The sequence below is a fragment of the Vombatus ursinus genome, unplaced genomic scaffold (assembly GCF_900497805.2).
Source record: "Vombatus ursinus unplaced genomic scaffold, bare-nosed wombat genome assembly UNPS02009573.1, whole genome shotgun sequence".
NCBI lineage: Eukaryota > Metazoa > Chordata > Mammalia > Diprotodontia > Vombatidae > Vombatus > Vombatus ursinus.
Window position 1 is genome coordinate 27653411 of NW_020949351.1, and position 20482 is coordinate 27673892.

Sequence of the window (20482 nt, forward strand, 5' to 3'; positions counted from 1 at the left end):
GATTACAACCCATCCAAGCCATCTGATTGTGTGAGACTGTATGCTGTATTTTGCCATAAATCCTGTGGGGCCCTTCCTCTAGATCTCTTAACACTCTGGATACCATTTGAGATTGTGGACTGTACATCAGTTATCCTTTGCTTTTGATTCATGATGGATCCTCTTTCCTTTCTATTCATAACATTTCTCTGATGATATCCTTTTTTTTTTTTTTTTTTGCTTAGGCAGTTGGGGTTAAGTGACTTGCCCAGGGTCACACAGCTAGTAAGTGTCAAGTATTTGGTCTGAGGGCAGATTTGAACTCAGGTCCTCCTGACTTCAGGGCTGGTGCTCTATCCACTGTGCCATCTAGCTGCCCCTGATGATATCCTTTATACTGTTTTCTCTTGCACAAGTTTTTATTGTTGATGTGGTGTGTATGGAGAGAGTACGGACCTGTGAGGTGGGGGAGGGAGTGCTTGATACTGCCTCTGACACTGATTGCTTGACCATGGGAACATGACTCTAAGCATTTATTTCTGCTCTCTATGTAAAACAAATATAATAATAGCACCTATCCCATATCTTTGTTGTGAGGGTCAAGTTACATAAATAGGTAGGGTGTTTAGCCACCTATTTTTTCTTACTTTTTCTAATTTTATTATTTTTCTCATCTTATTCAGTGAAGTTTATATAGAAATGGTCCTGAGACACGTTGTTTACCTGCTTTTCTTTTGTATTGAATGTTTTGCAGACTGTTGTACAGATGGATAAAATAATTGGTTATTCTAATTGAATTAATGTCTTAGTACATCTTCATTAGCAGACGGGATGACAACAATGATATATGCCTCTTCCTATTCCCCCATGATTTTGGTTTCTCCTGCTGGTCTTGATCTTTTGAGGGGGAAAAAAATGCTACTTGGAGTCTTGAGGATTTGGTAAGATCTATTAAAAATGTTTATCTTAAGTTTTTCTGTATTAGTGTTATGATTGGGCAATGGTAGGCAGTCGTTCAATTCCAATATAGTTTGTTAGTTGATTTTTTGAGGATATTTTGGGACTGTATATATAATACAGGAATTTTGTTATGTGTCAGTCTGTGAAAGATAATGAACTGATATATTATCCTGGACATCAGGCCATGTATTTTGGTTTTTATTTTAAGTTTTTATTTGCCATTTTATATTTTCTTCCTCCACCCATTAAGAAGGTAATAAATATAACACCCATTATGCATAAGAAGCCATGCAAAATATTTCCACATTACTCATGATATGAGGGGAGAAAAACACATGAAAAATAAAGAAAAAAAATATGCTTAAATTTGCACTCAGAGGTTCTCTCTCTGGATGTTGATAGCATTTTTTCTTCATGAGACCTTTGGAATTTTTTCCAAAGACTAGCTAAGTCTTTCACAATTCATTATCTTTAAATATTGCTGTGTTGTGTACAATGTTTTCCTACTTCTGCTCACTTTACTTTGCATCAGTTCATATAAGTCTTCCTAGATTTTTGTAAAACCACCCCCTTCATTTCTCTTTTCTTTTTCTTTTTCTTTTTTTTTTTTGCTATTTGGTGAGGCAGTGGGGGTTAAGTGACTTGCCCAGGGTCACGCAGCTAGTAAGTGTCAAGTGTCTGAGGCCAGATTTGAACTCAAAGACCAGAGCTCTGTCCACTGCGCCACCTAGCTGTTCCATCCTCTTCATTTCTTTTTTTGCAGCCAAAAACAAGGTTTATTGAAGATTCCCCATATTAGCTAAACTCTTAAGGAATCTGAGCATCTGTAGGCTATTGGCTAGATTCTAAGAATCAGAGCATCTTAATAGAGACAAAATGGACCTTATATACGAAAGACTGTGGGGGAGGGATCTAGGAGTGGCCAAGTAGTTTGGGGTGATAGGAGGAAGGGCCTAAGGAGATTTGGATGGGAGTGGCTAGTAAGCTGGGGTGAACAGAACTCCTGGACCTGGGCCTTATGGAGCCTAGCTAGGATTAAGGGTGGGAAATGGCCAGGGGCCATAGGGAGGTAAAACAATGGAGGGGAGATTGGGTGTAGCCACAATTATTGGATTATAGCCTCAGGGGCCTTTCTGGGGCCCAAATTCCAACACCATCATACCCCCCTCAAACAAATAGGAACCCAAATTCTTTTGGGGTAAGTGGCGAAGGTCTTGGCTTCTGAAACTGCTTCCTGCTGGCAAGGGGTGTAGAGCTGTCCCTGCCTCGAGGGGGTCCCAAAGAGGAGGTTGACTGGCACCAAGTACAGGCTGCATCCAGGGAATGGTGTGGGGACATTGACTGGTACTCAATGTTTGCTACCAACTGTAAGTGAATGGCCTGTAGTCTAGAAGACATAAATCTGACAGAAAAGACTGCAGGGCCCAGATATAAAGCAGGGACTAGATTTAGGGCCCAACTTTGAGAGGATAAAACATCCTTAGCTCTGTTTGGATTCAGGTAATTCAGTTTTCCAACCACGCTGTATCAAATCCACCTCATAGCCAGACTCAGGAATAGCCAGGTGGGTAACATTCCTTTTTAAAGGAAGATAATGGGGAAACTGAGCCAGGAGGATCCCATCTTAGACTGAGGCTAAAGTTGTCCTCTCAGCTTTTCCCAATGCTGACTTCCCACTGGTATCATCTTCTCTGAGTAGCTTGTGGCATTTCTCTCAGATGGTGGATTATTGAATATTGAGGGATTATGACCCATCAGACAACTCAAAATAAAATCCTATGAGCTTTTACCTCAAATAGCAAGTTTTACTAATCACAGCTTAGGAAAAACTTTTCCAAGATTTACATCTCAAACTTAAATTTGTCCTGGTGTAAAAAGCCAATCATTAGAGATTTCTCTCAGCAAGCTATACATAACCCAAACAAACTTTTTGGCTAGTTTACACATGAAAACAATAACCAGCAATAGCTAAATTATATGAAAAGTCGCTTGACATAACTGATACAGAAAGTTCGCCAATTTGAAACAAACCCATTACCAGTCAGGTGACTTCAGTTTTGTTAAATGCACTTCCAAATTACTTTACACAGAGAATCAACATCTCATAATTAACAGTTAAAACTACAAATTTAAAAGAGCATGCTTACCCAGGTTCAGAGGCCAGCCTCTTTACCTTGAGCAGGATGTGCTGAACCTGGTTGATCCTTCCAGGCAAGGTTGTCCTAGAGCCCAAGGCCATTGTCTGGGGGGGGCCTATGCTGTAGCTGCTGCCCCTCCCCCCTCCTTCCTTGCCCAGGTGGGGGAGGATGAAATCAAAGGTGAGAAGTAAAGGGTGAAACTCTCTCTTCTCCTATGAGAGAGGTTAACAGATACCCTCTTGACTCAAGGGAAGAGAATGACCACATGGTACAGGTGTTTGAAAACTCCTTCAATCAATCACAAAACCTCCAGAATATGCCAGGATATTTTCAGGTGTTATAACTTTTCCCTGTAACCTCCATGAAGGAGAATTCAGGGGCGTAAGGGGAAGGGAGTAAGTAAGCCTCAGGGAACCAAAAAGCACCTGCAGTTTTTCCCAATTTCCTAGCTCCGAGGGAATTAACAGATACACTTCTGGATAGGGCATCTATCCTTGTCCTCTATGCTGCAGAAGGTGTACCCAGGTCCATGGCCTTGAACCGACCCAGTGGACCGAGAGCCTAAGAACGTCAGGCCAAGTGCAAGACAGCCTCATAACTGTCTGCCCGAAAAGCACCTCCAAGACTTGGTGCTTGGAGAGCAACCCTATCTGCAGAGCAGGAAAGGAGGGGAGGGGGGAGGCTTACATACCTTCCAGTCTTGACTGGAGAAGAACTTGGGGTTTGGCAGTTTCCCTGATGTGGTTTAGGGGTTCATGGGTGCTGGAACCCTAAAATCACAACACACGGGTCCTGCCGGAAGGAATTCGACCCAAGCCTTCTTGCAGCCAAAAACAAGGTTTATTGAAGATTCACCATATTAGCTAAACTCTTAAGGAACCTGAGCATCTATAGGTTATTGGCTAGATTCTGAGAATCAGAGCCCCCTTCATTTCTTAAAGCACAATAGTATTTCATCAGTCACATACCACTGCTTATTCAACCATTCCCCAGTTGATGGGCATCACCTCAATTTCCAGTTCTTTGCCATCATTAAAAGAACTGCTATAGTAAGTATTTTTGTACACATGGTTCCTTTTCATTTTTATTTCATTTCTTTGGGTTACAGAAGTGGTTTTGCTGGGCCAAAGGGTATGCACAGTTTTATAGCTCTTTGGTCATAATTCCAAATCATTCTCCCGAATGGTTGGGCAAGTTCACAACTCTACCAACCGTTCATTTGTGTACCTGTTTTTCCACATCACCTCCCGCATTTGTAATTTTCCTTTTCTTTTATGTTAGCCAATCTGATGGTCAGGAGGTGGTACCTCAGTTAACATTTGTGGTTCTCTAATTTGTAATGATATAGAACTTTTTTTTCTTTTTTCCAAATAATTATTGATATCTTTGATTTCAGAAAACTGACCAGGCTATACTTTGATAGGTACTTGGAAGGTGCTAAATTTTTATAGCCAGCAATGTGTGTGGTATACCTTCTGTCATTTTGTTGCATATCTGCATTCATCTCTATCCAGGGCTCCTTAAGAACAATCCTTCTGTGATTATGGCAGTAGGGGCAATGACCTCGTCCTGGATTGACATCATAAACTCTCCTGTTTCCATAAATAGCCTTCAGGACTCGAACATTTGTTTATTCCAACATATTGTTGGCTGAATTCATGAGGTTCTTTGATTTATGGAGGGCCTTTTGATTCCAGTCTTAGTTCTCACCATTTCATTTCCTCATTGGGGAGGTTACATTAGACAACCCAATAAGCATGTACCTACGTGAATTTTTATTTTAAGTGAGATATTTTTGGATTCTTCTTTCTATTCCATTCTCCTATCCTTTTCTGCTTTATGGGTGAGTTCATCCCAATCACATTCATGCTTGTGGTTATTATTTGCATTTTCCCTTTCATTCTTTTGAAATCATACTACCCCCCCCCCCCCCCCCGGCTTTCCTTCCTCTTGGAAAAAAAAAAAAGGTGGGACCAGTCCCCTCACACTGCTTTATCCTGCTGCTTTAGTCCTTTTCTTCAGATACCCTCATACCTGCCTGCTCTGTCCTTGACCTTGTTTCCTTGTGTATATCTTTGAGGAGGTTCTGTGCTTTTGTCCTAGATATCTGGAATGGCCTTGAGTGGAAATCATGCTGGCTTCAGTACCCATTTTGTGGTACACTATGGAATGGAGAAGCTCATTGCTGTTTCTTTTGATTTTGTTGAATCTTTGTTTCATATGGCATGCTTCATTCTTGGTAGAGATTTCTCAGGAAGCTATGCTTGCCTGAAATCTTTCATATTACTAGTGGTAGGAACATTTTTTTATATGTAAGCTGTGATAGTTCCTTTTGAGGAGACAAGGAGGCCATTCTCTGAATTGTTTTGGGAGTGGAAGATTAGGAATATAAAGCCCAACTTTTGTGGGACTTAACATTTCTTGAATTAGGCAATTCCCACTACCTGCCCACTTTCTTACCCAGCATTGTTACCTTAGTAAATGTTATGGGTAGAGGAGAGTGGCATTTGCTTTTAGTAATTGTATATTTTTTTATTGTATTATATGGTACACAAATGTTTAACTTCATTCCATCCTCAGACTGGACTGGACTGAGTTAGGCCTATTCTAGGCCATTTTTTTTTTTAAAGAAAAATTTTTTCTTATTTATTTTTAGTTTTCAACATTCACTTCCACAAGATTTTGAGTTCCAAATTTTCTCCCCATCTCATCCCTCCCCCCGCCTCAAGATGGCTTGTTTTCTGAATAACCCTTCCTCTAATCTGCCCTCCTTTCTCTATCTCTCCGCCCCTTCTCTTACCCCCTTCCCCTTCAGTTTTCCTGTAGGGCAGGATAGATTTCTGTACCCCATTTCTCTAGGCCATTTTTGCCAGAAGTGAAATCCACTTTTAGGTTGATCTGTTTTTCTAGTTATTAACGTTTAAAACGTATGGTATGCCAGTTATGCCAAATCCTAGATTATAGAAGATAAGAATTACTAGTAAATGCATTAGGAAGGCTATATATACTTCATTAATATTTAGGAAATTTTTAAAAATTGAAGTCCTTTTAAGAAGTTAATTAACCGTATGGGCGCTCTGACTACTGTGACTGCCTTTCCCTTGGCCTACTTATTATATATGCATAGGCACTGAGCAGTGAGCAACTCTTTGCTTTTTTCTTGAGGAAATGATACTGTTATGGGGAAGGCACAGTGGGTGCTGGTAAACAAAGGATGGCTGACAAGATTTACTTGTTGGAATCTGTTGGCACTCCACTTATATACTATTAAGCAAGCTGGTGTCAGTTACCTACTTCTTTTTTCACGGTGCTAGTAGGTTGTGCATTCTAGATTTGATTCCTGTATCAGTGATTCTTATATTCTTCAGTGGCTTTGAGGCTTCCTCAGTTATCAAGGGATCTTGGCATTGTTCTTTATTAGAGGCCTTCAAACAAAGGTTAAATGAGCACTTAGCTGGATAGAGCGCTCCTTTTGGTGTCAAGAGTATCTGAGTTTGAACCCTGCTTCAGGTAGCTATGTGACTTTGGATAAGTCACTTAACCTCAGTGTGCCTTACTTTCAGCTGTAGGATGGACTTAATCACAGTACATATCTTTTTTTTTTTTTTCCCCCAGCCAAAGACAAGGTTTATTAGAACATCCGTCATGTTGGGCAGACTCTTAAGGAGTCTGAACATTAATGAGTTATTGGCTAGATTTTAAGAATCAGAGCCTACAACACGTATCTTAAAGGGTTATTGTGAGGGTCAAATGGGATATGTACTTTTGCAAACATCAACGCACTACATAAATTTTAACTTTTCTTGTTTACATATGTGTTAGACTATATTCTGCCCAGAAGAATATTGGTTTCTTGAGGGCAGGGACTGTTTGGTTTTCATCCTTGTTTTCCTGGCTAACATGGTGCTTATAACATGTCCTTAATTGCATCTGTTTTCATGTCTGTTGTAAAGTGTGTAGCTTTAAAACATACCCCAAGGTAATGAGATGGAGTCTTAGAAAAATCCTCTGCCTTGGTTGGATGTGCATTATTGGATGTGTGATCACAAACTTAGCTTTCTGGTGAGTGACACCTTCCTGGGATGGCTACCAAGCATAGTCCAATACACAGGCTATCTGGAGTGGGTGGGGAAGATGGGTGACATACAGCAGCACATGACTCTTATTTAGGTGCTATCTTCATGAATTATATTGTACTGGCCCAACAAACATATATAAGAGAAGGCCCCAGGATAACCAATACAGTACGCTACGGTTATTTGGTGAGTTGTGGCCAGTTGTAGTCATTGATATCAATAAAGTGCCTGTTTTCAGTTCTCAAACAGGATTTATGTCTAGAAATAGTTGGCAGTCTGTCTTCTCACCTTTACATAAGCTGTCCACCACACCTGGAATGCACTGTCCCCTACACCTGCCTTTACTTAAGCTGTCCCCAACACCTGGAATGTACTTTTTCATCTAACCCACTTAAAATACTTAGCTTTTTTCTGAGCTCAGCCCAGTTGCCACCTCATCTATGCAGCCTTTCCTAAATTTCTACAAACTCCATCTTCTCAAGCTGTTAGTGTTCTTCCCAACTAGATATTTAGCAGGGTATGGGTGGATTTATATCTCTTCTTCCTGCAACCCCCAGTAAAATATAAGCCCCTTAAGGGAGTATTTTTTTTATATCTCCAGCACATAACAGTGGCTTGTATTATGTTAGGCCCTCAAAATTTTAAGTTGGCATGACGTTTAACTGAACTTTAAGGTGTATGAAGCACTCCATTACCTCATTTGAATTTCATAACCCTTTGGGGGGGGTACATGCTTATTACAGGTGGTATTTTATATGGATTTTATACATGAAGAATTCTAAGTGTCAGAGGCGGAGTTCAAATATAGTTCATCCCAATTGTACGTTGAGAACTCAGTCTACTTCAACTGCCTGTCTACCTGTTTTATCTGTAGAGCATGTCTATTTATCTTACTTAGAGTATAGTCAGAACAAAGTTTTCTAAATATGTCGTATTATGCTGTATCGTATATTTCAAGGTTTTACTCATGTTATCTCAAAATAAAGTCTGAATAAACGTGCCCACAGTATGTAAGCATGTAAATGTCTTTGTTTTTTATTGTCTTTCTTATATAATGAATGATTTCCAAGTTGTGAAGTCTGGAATTTTGCAGTATTTTAGGAAGTTACTGAAAAGTATACTGTGGATAATACTTAGCTACCTGTATATTATAAAGGTAAAATAGTCCATTATGCTCTTGGGTGTTTGGAAACTATTTTTAAAATCTGGGTTGTAACCTTCATAGTCCCCATCCTATGGCTAGAGTTATGCTAGGATAGAGTGATGTTAATAGTCCGCATATATCTACCTTTACCCTTCTCTAAATTAATATAGGATTCAGTTTAAGTTTTCATGTTGGTGCTCAGTAGTTGTTCAAATCCAATCGATAACAAAGGTGGTGTAGTCTAGAAATGAATTATTTTTATGTAGTGTTGACTTAACCCGAAAGAAATAAAAGCAGTAAAAAACTTGTGAAAAATTAGAATCCTAAAATAAGAAACAGAAAAAAGTAAAATATTGTAAGCTGTGGGATAAGGGAAAGTAGACTAATTATTTTGAGGGAATCCTAACTTTTATTTATATATCAATTAAAGTGCAGCTACACAATCAAAACTTTTTCTTGTGATACCATTCTTATGAATCATATAATTTTATATATACAGTTGTTATGCTTTGAATATAAATATTTTAACATGTTATTTGAGGTTATAATGATGGAAGTTGTTATTAATAGGCTATAAAAGCAATTATTTTTGAGACATAGACATAATTGAAATGAGATCATAATTCCTAGAAATTTTATGGAGAATGTGTGAAAAGTACCCAGACACTCAATATTTAGTTAGTTTTACTGACAGCCCTCATCCTCCCCCTTTTCTTTTTCTTTTTTTTTTTTAACTAAAAGGTGTGGCTTTCTAGGTAGGTGAAGGTATATATACACAGAATATTTGGAAATGAATGTGATGCAAAAACAGAAGACATCAATAAAACAAGATGAATTTTTTTTGAAATATGGGGCATCTAATTTCTTATGATAAAGGCAGAAGCTATCTAATTTACTACATCCTAGCCAAAAATAAAGCTAGAATTTTTTTTTTTATCATTAAAATATTACTCTGGAGGGTTGCCCTTGGGGAACAAACCTAAAGAGTCTAAAACAGAAGTTCTTAACTTGGGATCTGAGGACTTGTTTTTTAAAAAAAAATTTTTTTTTTGATAACTATTTCAATATAATTGGTTTTCTTTATAATCATACACATTGAAAAACATTTTCTAAAGGATCCATTAGCTTCAGTAGGCTGCCAAAGAGGTCCATTAGACAAAAAAGGTTAAGAACTTCTGGTCTAAAAAACATTTGATGTGCTCCTTTGTTTCATTAAACATATAAGTAGATATGCTGGACAAGTTCCAGTTGTCCTGATGTATATCTGGCCACTGGACCCAGATGCTTCTGAAGGAGAAAGTGAGACTGGTGCTTTGCACAGCCCTCCCGCATTTAAATCCAATACTCTTGCAAGTTATAGAATCATCATATCTTTCTGATGCCTTGGTCCTCTTTGAAAACAAAGAACAAACCACAACACAACCTCAAACCACACAATATAAGTAGATGTAGAATGGGATGAGGTTATTTCATTTTACAACTGAAGCCCAGATAGAAGAAGTGATGTGCCCTGGGGTATACTATTAATGTTCTTGGTGGAGTCTGAATTGAACCCATGTCATCTGACTCCAGATCCAACATTATTTCTACTGTGCCTTATTTTCAGTACAACATATAACAATAATGTTTGTATTATTCAGGAATGTGGTCACCCATATAATTGTAATAAGAAATTATATTCAAGGCAAAACAAATTCCCATATTGTTCATCTGCAATTATGGTTGATGTGGTGATCAATTTTTCAAATCTTTAAAAATTATTCATTTTTACAATGTTGATTTTATAATATAAATTGTTTTCCTGCTCTGCTCCTATTCATTTCACTCTGCATGGGTTCATATAGGTCTTTCCAAGTTTGTCTGAAACACAGTGTCTTTCATCATTTCTTACCGTACTATAGTATTCCATTACGTTTATATGCTGTAGTTCAGCCATTCCTTTATGGCTGTCCTCTTAGTTTTAAAAATATACTCATTTCAGTCATTTTTGCTGGAAATGGTTTTACAGTGTTTTATCGGTTTTTAAGTAATGTGCTGAATATTCTTTATCCTTTTTTTCATGACTCAGGGTCATTTTTAATATAAATTTGTGTGACATTCTTAAGGGCTCTTGAGTTAAGTAGAACTGTTCTGCACTAAGCAGCCCTAGACAGTTGAGCTTTTTCACTTCTTCACCTTGCTTCTTAATAGTTTTCTTCCTCTTCCCCTACTCACAGGGAGTCAGGTATTTGTTGTCATTGTACCTGTTTCTAGAATCTACTACACTCTCATACCCCTTCCTCCCAACTCCCAACTTTCTATTTCAATGTGGTTGAATGTTCCAGATATTCAAACTTTTAAAAATTGTGTTTAAGTGCGTGTGTTTAAGGCTGAGTTGAAAGCCTCTATATGAATAAAATACATGTGCTTCGTATTACAGACCTAGGTTTAAGCCGCATTTTTGGATAATCACAACAGAGATAGTTGTATGATTTTATTTCTTCAGTTTTTGAATTTAGTTAACCTTTTTTTCTTTTCCCATTTTAAAGGACCTTAAAGGTTATGACCCTGGAGAGAAATATTTTTACAGTACGTCATGGGGAGATGTTTCCCCTTGGGAATCTTCAGGAAAAAGAAAGGTATGTATTAGACAGATGAGTTTAAAATTTTCTTTTCTTTTTCTTTCTTCTTTTTTTTTTTTTTTTTAGTGAGGCAATCAGGGTTAAGTGACTTGCCCAAGGTCACACAGCTAGTACCTGAAAAGTGTTTGGTCTGAGGCTGGATTTGAACCCAGGTCCTCCTGACTTCAGGGCCGGTGCTCTACAACTGCGCCACCTAGCTGCCCCTAAAATTTTCCTTTAAAACAGAAAGTTAGATATAAGTATATATCCATAGTTCTGAAGAATACCTGATGTATCCAGAATGAATATTGGTAAATGAAGAGGTAATAAGTTTTTCCCAAAGTGAAAAGAAAAATTATATTTTTGGCATTTGATAATATGGTGTGTCCCCACAAAACAGTGTTCCAAAAATCTTAAGCTATTAATGCTTTTATTTTTAATATTAAACTTTTTTTTTCCTTTTGATGAGGCATTTGGGGTTAAGTGACTTGCTTATTACACAGCTAGTAAGTGTCATGTGTCTGAGGCAGGATTTGAACTCAGGTCTTCCGGACTTTAAGGCCGGAGCTTTTTCCACTGTGCCACCTGGCTGCCCCTAATATTAAGCTATTAAAGCTTAGAACTGCACCAAGACTTTTGGGAACTCCAGAGGCACTGTATAGTAGTTCTATATAAATTTTTGAGTACTGATCAAGTGAAGGAAGTCAGTCTTCTGTAACCTAAGAAATTTCAGGCTGGACTTCATTGTTTTATAGTGGCAAAATGTAAATACATACTAGGCAAATGGATAGGGATAGCAGTTTTGGAGATAATAAACATTCAAATTATCTTGTTACAAAAGAAAATTTTTTGCCTTATTGAAAGCAAGTAATCTCTTAGAGACCTTAGGAAAGTAGTGCAATGGAAAATTATGTTATAGTGACTAGATAAGGACTATAATTCTTTAACAGTATTAAACTTTCTATTGGTGCACCATGTGGTTGGACCCTCTCTTAACCCCTTTCCTTAGTTAAAAAGGAGTTGATGTTTTGTTCTTTGGGAATGTAGCTCAAGTTTTGTTATGAAAGTCACTGGAAAAATAGCAGTGCATCCTGAAATTTTAAAATGAGGGATATAAGTGGTTTAACTTGTGGCCTTCTGGATCCTTGGGTGTGGGCCTTTTGACTGAGTCCCATGTTTTACAGAACAAATTCTTTTATTAAGGGGATTTGTTCTGTGAAGTTTGGATTCAGTCAAAGGGCTGCACTTGAGGACCTAGAGGCCACATGTGGCCTGGAGGCCAGCAGTGCTCCTCACTGCTGTTTGTTCCCCACCCCTCGAATACTTCACTTGGAAAAGATGGGTATTCTAATTTTACTAGAGGTCTATTTGTGACTCAAGTGTGTTGGGGCAGGCAAAACAAACCTAATGCAATCTAGGTTTGCAATGTCATTTTTAGAATAAGTAAGGGTAATAAGTTCCACTGTGTTTTTCACTAATCAGATCATCTTGGCCATGTTATTCCTCCATTTTCCAGCCTTCATTCCTTTCTCCCTCCTCCCTCCCCCAAGTTGAGTCCTAAGGAAGAGCAGGAGGTAAAACCAAGGCTCTTGGCTCTTAGCTTTTGCTGGCAACATCCCTTGGAGAGTGTATTATTATTCATCTGCCATTGCTGCTGCCCTTATGGTTAACAGATTGCCATCAGCTTTGTTTCCTAGTCTCTGTATTACTCAACTCCTGACCATCCCAAACCCCTGTCACTTACTCTTCCCTCCCTATTTTCCTCAACCCTACCCTTCCTTTGTTCTGCTCCAACTCTTCCCACCTCTAACCACTGAACCCCATGGAATTTATTTCATGGTGAACAAACATTGCTTCATTCTGGACCTTGATTTTACTCCATTTACTTGAGTTGTCTTAGACCATGTTGCATCCCATCTTCACAAGAACTGAATGTAATTTATCTGTCCCTCTATTCCTCATCCCACCCCACAAACACACATTCACTGTTCTTAGAGGTAGAGTTAGAATACTACCTGTCTCCTCCCTGCTCTTTGTTTCCAGACTTAGTTTTAGCTTCCTTTTTTCAACAACCTCTTCTCCCTTGAAATTTCCTCTATCAAAATCTACTTCTCAGCTCATATCAGTTGATTTCTAATACTACCCAGGTCATTTTCCCTCCTATCTTAAGTAGTTCAATAACTGGCTCATTATGGTCTTCTCTTCTCCCTGCACTAGGGAACTTAATATCCATGTTGATATATTCCCTCCAACTCCTTAATCTCTGAGTTCCTTAATCTACTTAAATCATATTACCTTCTTCACCTAGGCATAGTCAAACCCTAGATCTCACCATTACCCATATATATTCTAATTCGTTAATCAAAAATTTTGACATTCCCCTTTTACCATAAGTGCTATCATTCCATCCTTCTCATTGTCTTACCCCCTTTAAACCTGTCACTTTTCATTGTTACCTTCAGTCCTTCTACTCAGCACTTTGTCCAAGCTATTTATTTATTTTTCCTCTTCACTTTCTTCCTTTCCCAACTTCAGTCCTAAACTTAACTATTGAATCCCTTGCCCCCTTGTGCTATCAATGCTTAACCCATGCTAAACCCCAGCCCTGAATTAATCCCACCGTTATCTTCTGTTCCTACTCCTACGTTGCTGTGGGAAGTCACATGGAAGTACACTATAAATTCATATTAAACAACTTCAGCTGGGCCATTATTGCAGGAAGGTAATTCTTTTGATTGATTCCCCTTTTTGCTTCCCTCAGAATATATTTCAAACCTGTGCCCTCCCTTAACCTTTTCCTGAAGACCCAATCTCTTACCTTTGAGCTACCTCTTTGACTCTTCCCTTCATCTCAGAAATCCTCGATGTCATCTCTTATTCTTTCCTCCCTTCCCTTTAATGATGAGGGGGATCCTACTCTTTATTGAAGCCAGTCCCATCCCTTTCTCTATTCTCCAGAAGCTTGCTCCCACACTCATTTAACCTTTCTGTGATATTCAACTTCTCCCCAATTACTGACTCCCTACTTTCTTCATGTAGTCTTAAGTCTTTCTCATCATCAGCCGTTTGAGGGGAACATTACCTTCAAGTTATAATCCTATTCTCTGCTCCCTTTCTCATCTGTACTAGAAAAGCTATCTATACTCTTTGCTCCCACTTCCTTTCTTTCATTTCTCAACTGTTGCAATCTGGCTTTCAAATATCACTTAACTGAAACTCCTCTCTCCAAATCTACCAACATTCTCTTGTTTGCCAATTCTTTTTTTGGGGGGGGGGCTAGGCAATGGGGTTAAGTGACTTGCCTAGGGTCACACAGCTAGTAAGTGTTATATGTCTGAGGCTATATTTGAACTCAGGTCCTCCTGAATCCAGGGCTGGTGCTCTATCCACTGCACCACCTAGCTGCCCCATTGTTAGCCAATTCTAATGGTCTTTTCTCAGCCTTCATCCTATTTGATTTCTCTGTTACATTGACAGGGTTAACCACACTGCCCTCTGATGTTTCATGATACCAGTCTCTCTTGGTTCTTTTCCTACTTTTCTGACAGCTACCCAGTCTCCTTTGCTGTTTCATTATCCATGTTACGTCCTTTAAGTGAATATATTCCTAATACTTTGTCCTGGCCTCTTATATTTTCTCTTTACACTCTCATGGTCATCTCAGCTCCCATAGGTTTAAATATCATCTCAATGCAAATGACACCCATATCTACTGTGTATGTGTGTCTATCTGTATGTTTATCTATCTGTGTGTGTGTGTGTGTGTGTGTGTGTGTGTGTATATATACACACACACACACATATATATACACACATACTGTATTTCCATTCTCCTTTCACCCTCAGTCCTCCATTGGACATTTTAAATTATATTCCAGAGACATCTTAAATGAAACATGTCCAAGACAACTGATTTCTCTCTTCCAAAAATATAAGATAAATAATAGTTTGCATTTTTATAATGCTTTATTGTTTGCAAAGCTTGTTGCATGTCATCTCATTTGATCCTCACAATAACCGTGGGAGGTAGTGCTACTATCCCCAATTTACAAATAAGGAACAGAGGAGGTTTAAGTAACTTAGCAAAGGTCAAGCAAAAGCAGACCTAATAAGTGTCTGAGGCAGGATTTGAACTTAGGGCTTCCTGAATTCCAAATCCAGCGCTCTCCATTGTTATACCTAGCATATTAAAGTTTAGTTTTATGGTTTTGTTTTGTTTATTATCATCCTTCCTGTATTCTACAGTCTAACCAAACTGGCCCCTCAATTTCTCACACACAACACTCCATCTCCCATTTCTTTGGCACTTTGCACAAGCTATTTGCTATGCCGAAATATACTCTTTGCTCACTTCCACTTCTCAGAATCCCTTTGTCCCTTCAAGACACACACCAAGTATCACCTTCTACATAAAACCTTTCCTAATCCCCCAGTTACTAATGCCTTTCTTATTCTCTTTATATTTTATATAGAGTCATATATGTACTTGTTTCCTCATTACATTGTAAGTTCCTTGAGAGTGGGAATTGTTTCATTCTTTGAGGCAGGTAGGTGGTGCTGTTGACAGAGCTCTGGGTCCAAAGTCAGGAAGAGCTGAATTCAGATATGGTGTCAGACACTTAACTAGCAGTGTTACCATCGGCAAGTCACTTAACTTCTTTAGCAGAACTCTTCCTTGATTCAGTTCAACAAATCTTTATTAAATGCTTGTTATGTTCCAGGTCCGTTAGTGGAGATTCTGGGACAAAACTGAAAGTCTTCACTCTTATTTCCTTGGTTTCATTGCTTTCATTTAGCTCTTCATGTAACAGCTTTTCATATACTGGAATGCTTTTGTTTCATCTCTACTTTTTTTTTTCCCATTCCCCTTACCATCCTAGTCATCATTCTCTAGAAGGGTTCCAGTGTATTCTTCTTAAAATCTTTTTGCCAAAGGAGAATGAAATTCATTTTGGTCATGATGCTTTTATTTATGCATCTTAAAATTGCAGAGGGGATTTGTTATTGTATCAAAGACTGAATAAATTATAATGGAAGCAGTTTAAATTTGAAGTAAAATGACCTTCCTTGTGTTCTGTCCATGAACTGTATGTATAAGCAGAACACATCATTTGTTAGTTGCCTGTTTACTCTTGCTACATGAATGGTATTTTTTCTGGTTATATATTTTTCTGACATTTTTTCTTCTGTTTTCATTGATAGTGAGGATATCATGATTGATATAATTTGATATATATATATCTGCTCATTGATCATTGGACAAGGATCTTGCATTTATAGTACAAAAAAACTAAGTTAATATTTATATATGGTCTTCTAGATAGTGTAATTCTTCATTTCTTCTGCCCTTTTCCACCACTCTTTCACAGTCGCTAGCAGAAAAAGAAATGCATCATACAGGGTCATTTTGTATTTTTCATTTTTTCATGGCTTGCAAAGTACTCAGCTATTGTTAAGCTTCTCTGTACTTAGCTTGTAGTCCTAGGAAAGAAGACCGTATTTTACTGTTGAGCATGGTAGAACCTGTCAGAGATTATGTTCTGCTGACATGGACTTTTGAGAGCCCAGAGTCACCTCTGCCATGATGAGACATTGGAGTAGAGCTTTGTGGAGTAACACTGTAATTAAAAGAACTGGATGTAAAAGCTGTAATTATTTGTCTTCAATAGTAGTTAATATAGTGTAGGTATCAAATGCAGGATAGATACAGTTTATCTGGAAAGAAAAAAAAAACCTGTCTTGTGAAATATTTTCAAAATTTCTTCTAAAGCTCTAACTACAGAAGTAGCTTCTTTGAGGGACTTTGCATTTATGGTTATAACAGTTAGTTCTGGTCATTTTAACAGCTTTCTCACTCTTAATGTAACTGAAAGCATTTTACCTTTTTTTTTAAATAGAGATATCGAACAAAGCCATACTGTTGCAGCCTGTGCAAGTATTCAACAAAGCTACTTTCTTCATTGAAAAATCATTTGCATCGTTACCATGAAGATGAAATTGACCAAGAGCTGGTGGTTCCTTGCTCAAAATGTGTTTTTGCCTCTCAGCCCAAAGTTGTGGAAAAACACTTTCGGATGTTTCATTCTTCTCATCGGAAAATGCAGAATTACACTATGAATATTTTGGGTGAATCTAAACCATCCAGGAGTGATGTGATAAACTTCACATGCTTAAAATGTCACTTTACAAACACTTTGTACTACAGCATGAAGAAGCATGTACTAATAGCACATTTTAATTACTTGATTACCTCCTACTTTGGTATGAGAACTGATGAAATTACTGAGCAAGTAAAAAATGACAACACTTCACTTGCCAGTACGATTCCATCCTTGGATAGGTACTATTGTAAAAAATGTAACATAGGGGCCAGCAGCCTGGATGCTTTAATGTATCATATTTTGACATCAGATACACACAGAGATCTGGAAAATAGGCTCAGATCTGTGATTTCAGAACATATTAAGAAAACAGGGCTTCTGAAGCAAATGCACATTGCTCCTAAACTTTCTGCAAATATGGCCATGTCTCCTTTAACTAGCAACAGTGCTCCAGCACTAGCAGCCACTGCTTCCACTTGCATTCAGCTTGCCTTGCCACAGAATAATCAAAACCAAACTCTGGTACAGTCACAGGCAGTAACTGTGGCCTCAAGTGCCTCTGGGACTCTTACCCATAATGCCCCTGCTGCTGCCCAATCACACGTAACACTTGTATCTAGTCCTTTGCCAGTGGGCCAGAATAATATTACTCTTCAGGCATCTGTTCCTCGGCCTGTCTTTGTTTCTCATGGCCTCCCACTTAATCATCCTGTGAGTCCTACGGTTCTTCCCTTAAACCAACCAGTTGGATCTGTCAATAAGTCTGTTGGAGCAGGGGTTCTCCCTATAAACCAAACCATTCACCCAGGACTTTTGCCCCTTAATCAACCTGTTGGACCCATAAATAGACCTGTTGGACCTGGAGTTCTTCCTATAAATAGACCCATTGCTCCTAATGTGCTTCCTGTTAATCAGCCTGTTGCATCAGGTGTCATCCAAGCAGTTCCACCAGGGATGATCTCTATGGGCCAGACGGTTTCATCAGGAGTACTCCCTGTGGGCCAAGCAGTCCCATCAGGTGTTCTGCCTGTGGGCCAGACGGTACCATCAGGGGTTCTTCAGCTCAATCAGTCTGTTATGTCAGGAGTTCTTCCTGTTGGCCAGGCAGTGAGACCTGGAGTACTCCACCTTAATCAACCAGTTACGCCAGGTGTTCTACCTGTAAATCAGCCAGTCAGACAAAGTATCTCCCAAAATGCCACTTTCCTAACTGCAGGCTCTATCCTTAGACAGCTAATACCAACAGGAAAACAAGTTAATGGGATACCTACATATACCCTAGCACCAGTTTCAGTTACATTACCTGTACCACCTGGTGGTGTGGCAAATGTTACACCACCACAGATGCCGATTCAGCTCATGCAGTCTAGTGCAGCTACACAGATATCTCATTCCCCAGCTGGTGCACCCTCTCCTCCAGTAGTGGTAAGCACTTCTCAAAATATGATTGTCCAGGCATCTTCATCTACTCTAGAAATAAGCCAGGCTTTCAATCTCAAACAAGCTAAACAGTGGAAAACCTGCCCAGTTTGCAATGAACTCTTTCCATCTAATGTCTACCAGGTGCACATGGAAGTGGCTCATAAACATGGTGGATCAAGATCAAATGAAAAATTTGAGCCTGAAAAACTTGCAGCATGTGCACCATTTTTAAGATGGATGAAAGAGAAAACTCTTCGCTGTCTCTCTTGTAAATGTTTCATATCAGAGGAAGAACTTATGCATCATTTATTAATGCATGGTTTGGGGTGCTTATTCTGTCCATGTACTTTCCACAATATTAAAAGTCTTTCAGATCATAATAGGACTGTTCACCTTGGAAAGAAGAGATTATCTGTGGATTATGGTAACAGAGGTTTCCAGTTAGATACTGATGCTAATGGTGACTTAATATTTCCTCATATTGATTTTATTACCATGTTGCCAAAGGAAGAACTTGGAGAAAGGGAAGTCTATTTGGCAATACTAGCTGGAATGTACTCCAAGACACTTGTACCAATCTATATTAAAGTGAGGCCACAGACTCTTGAGGACCACAGCAATCCTGGAAAGCAAGTCAGTACCTGTCCTTTTTGCCTTGGTATGTTTGTGACCACAGAAACATATGAAATACATTTAAAGGAAAGACATCATGTCATGCCAACTGTACATACATTTTTAAAGTCTCCTGCTTTCAAATGCATCCATTGCTGTGGGGTATATACTGGAAAAATGACAATGACTGCAATTACTGTACATTTGTTAAGATGCAGGAGTGCTCCCAAAGTTAGTAGTTCAGATCTTCAGATACAGCCTGATCTCAGTGAAAAAGAACTTCCACTAGTGAATGGGGAGATACATGATTCTGTTTTTCCTGTCAAAAGAAAACTTCCTGATCTTTATTCTGGGGCAGAGGACCAAAGGGATAAAGAAGAATCTCTTATCATAGATAATGACATCACTTCTGTTTCTGAAAAAGCAGTGAATGTGCCTTCTAAAAAACAAAAGAATGAAAGCAGGACTGAAGGTCCACTAATAAATGATGATGCTCTTCATATTCTAGCACTAAATCCCCAGAAGTATGAAGACCGTTCATATGAAGAGAAAAAGCAGTTCCTTAAAGATTATTTCCATAAGAGACCATATCCTAGCAAAAGAGAGATAGAACTATTATCATCTCTTCTCTGGGTGTGGAAAATTGATGTTGCATCATTTTTTGGAAAGAGAAGATATACATGCCTAAGAGCAATAAAAAATTACAAACCTTCTGTGCTTTTGGGCTTTGATATGTCAGAACTGAAAAATGTTAAGCACAGATTACACTTTGAGTATGAAACATAAACCTTGTAAAAAAAAAAAGCTATTTAAGAAATCACAAATAGGAAGCAATCAAAAGGCTAGTTTTTAATTTAGTGAGTTTTTTTGTTTTTTTGTTTTTTTTTTTTGCGGGGGACACTTAGATTTTCAGTTCCAGTGTAATGACCTCATGAATTACAATGGTCGTACACTGCTCTAGTTATTTCTGGGCACATGGTATGAATAGTTCTTGTTTTGTGGAGGTCATTCTGTTTTTCCAATTACATGTAAATTAAATCTCTTATGTTTTATACATGCTTGTTTACCCAGTAGTGTTAAGATACTTAGAAACCAAAACCACATTGTTTTTGTTTTCTTCTGTTTTTTTTTTCCCCATTTTTGCATCATCCCAGTAGCTAGTGTTCTCTCAGTGGTGAATGGTACAGCAAACTTTTTCTTAAGAGACAGGAGTACAAGTGGTGGTAAGTAAAAATCCAGTGATGCATGTGGCACTGTGATGATGTGCTGCATTAACTTTGGCTAATTTCTCCTTTGTAAAATACTTGCTTGTACTGTGGCTGATTTACAGTTTTTTGAATGTGCTATTTTCTTTTATATTTTACAGAAATCAGAAAGTTTCATTCATGAAATATATCCCCAAATCCAAAATTTGGTATGTGGTATATAGTTGATATATTAAAAGCATCAT

The 20482-nt window shown here is 38.4% G+C and overlaps 1 protein-coding gene across 4 annotated transcripts in view; it reads left to right on the forward strand.

Moving 5' to 3' along the window:
- The window catches only part of ADNP2 (ADNP homeobox 2), a 56392-nt gene extending 36231 nt beyond the window's left edge, over positions 1-20161 (forward strand). For all 4 annotated transcript variants that reach the window (XM_027852465.1, XM_027852464.1, XM_027852463.1 and 1 more), the window contains exons 3-4: positions 10826-10915; positions 16795-20161. In XM_027852465.1, coding sequence (XP_027708266.1) covers positions 10826-10915; positions 16795-19818 — 3114 coding nt within the window. In that variant the 3' untranslated portion in view covers positions 19819-20161. The remainder of the gene's footprint in view (positions 1-10825; positions 10916-16794) is intronic.
- The last annotated feature ends 321 nt before the right edge of the window (positions 20162-20482 follow it).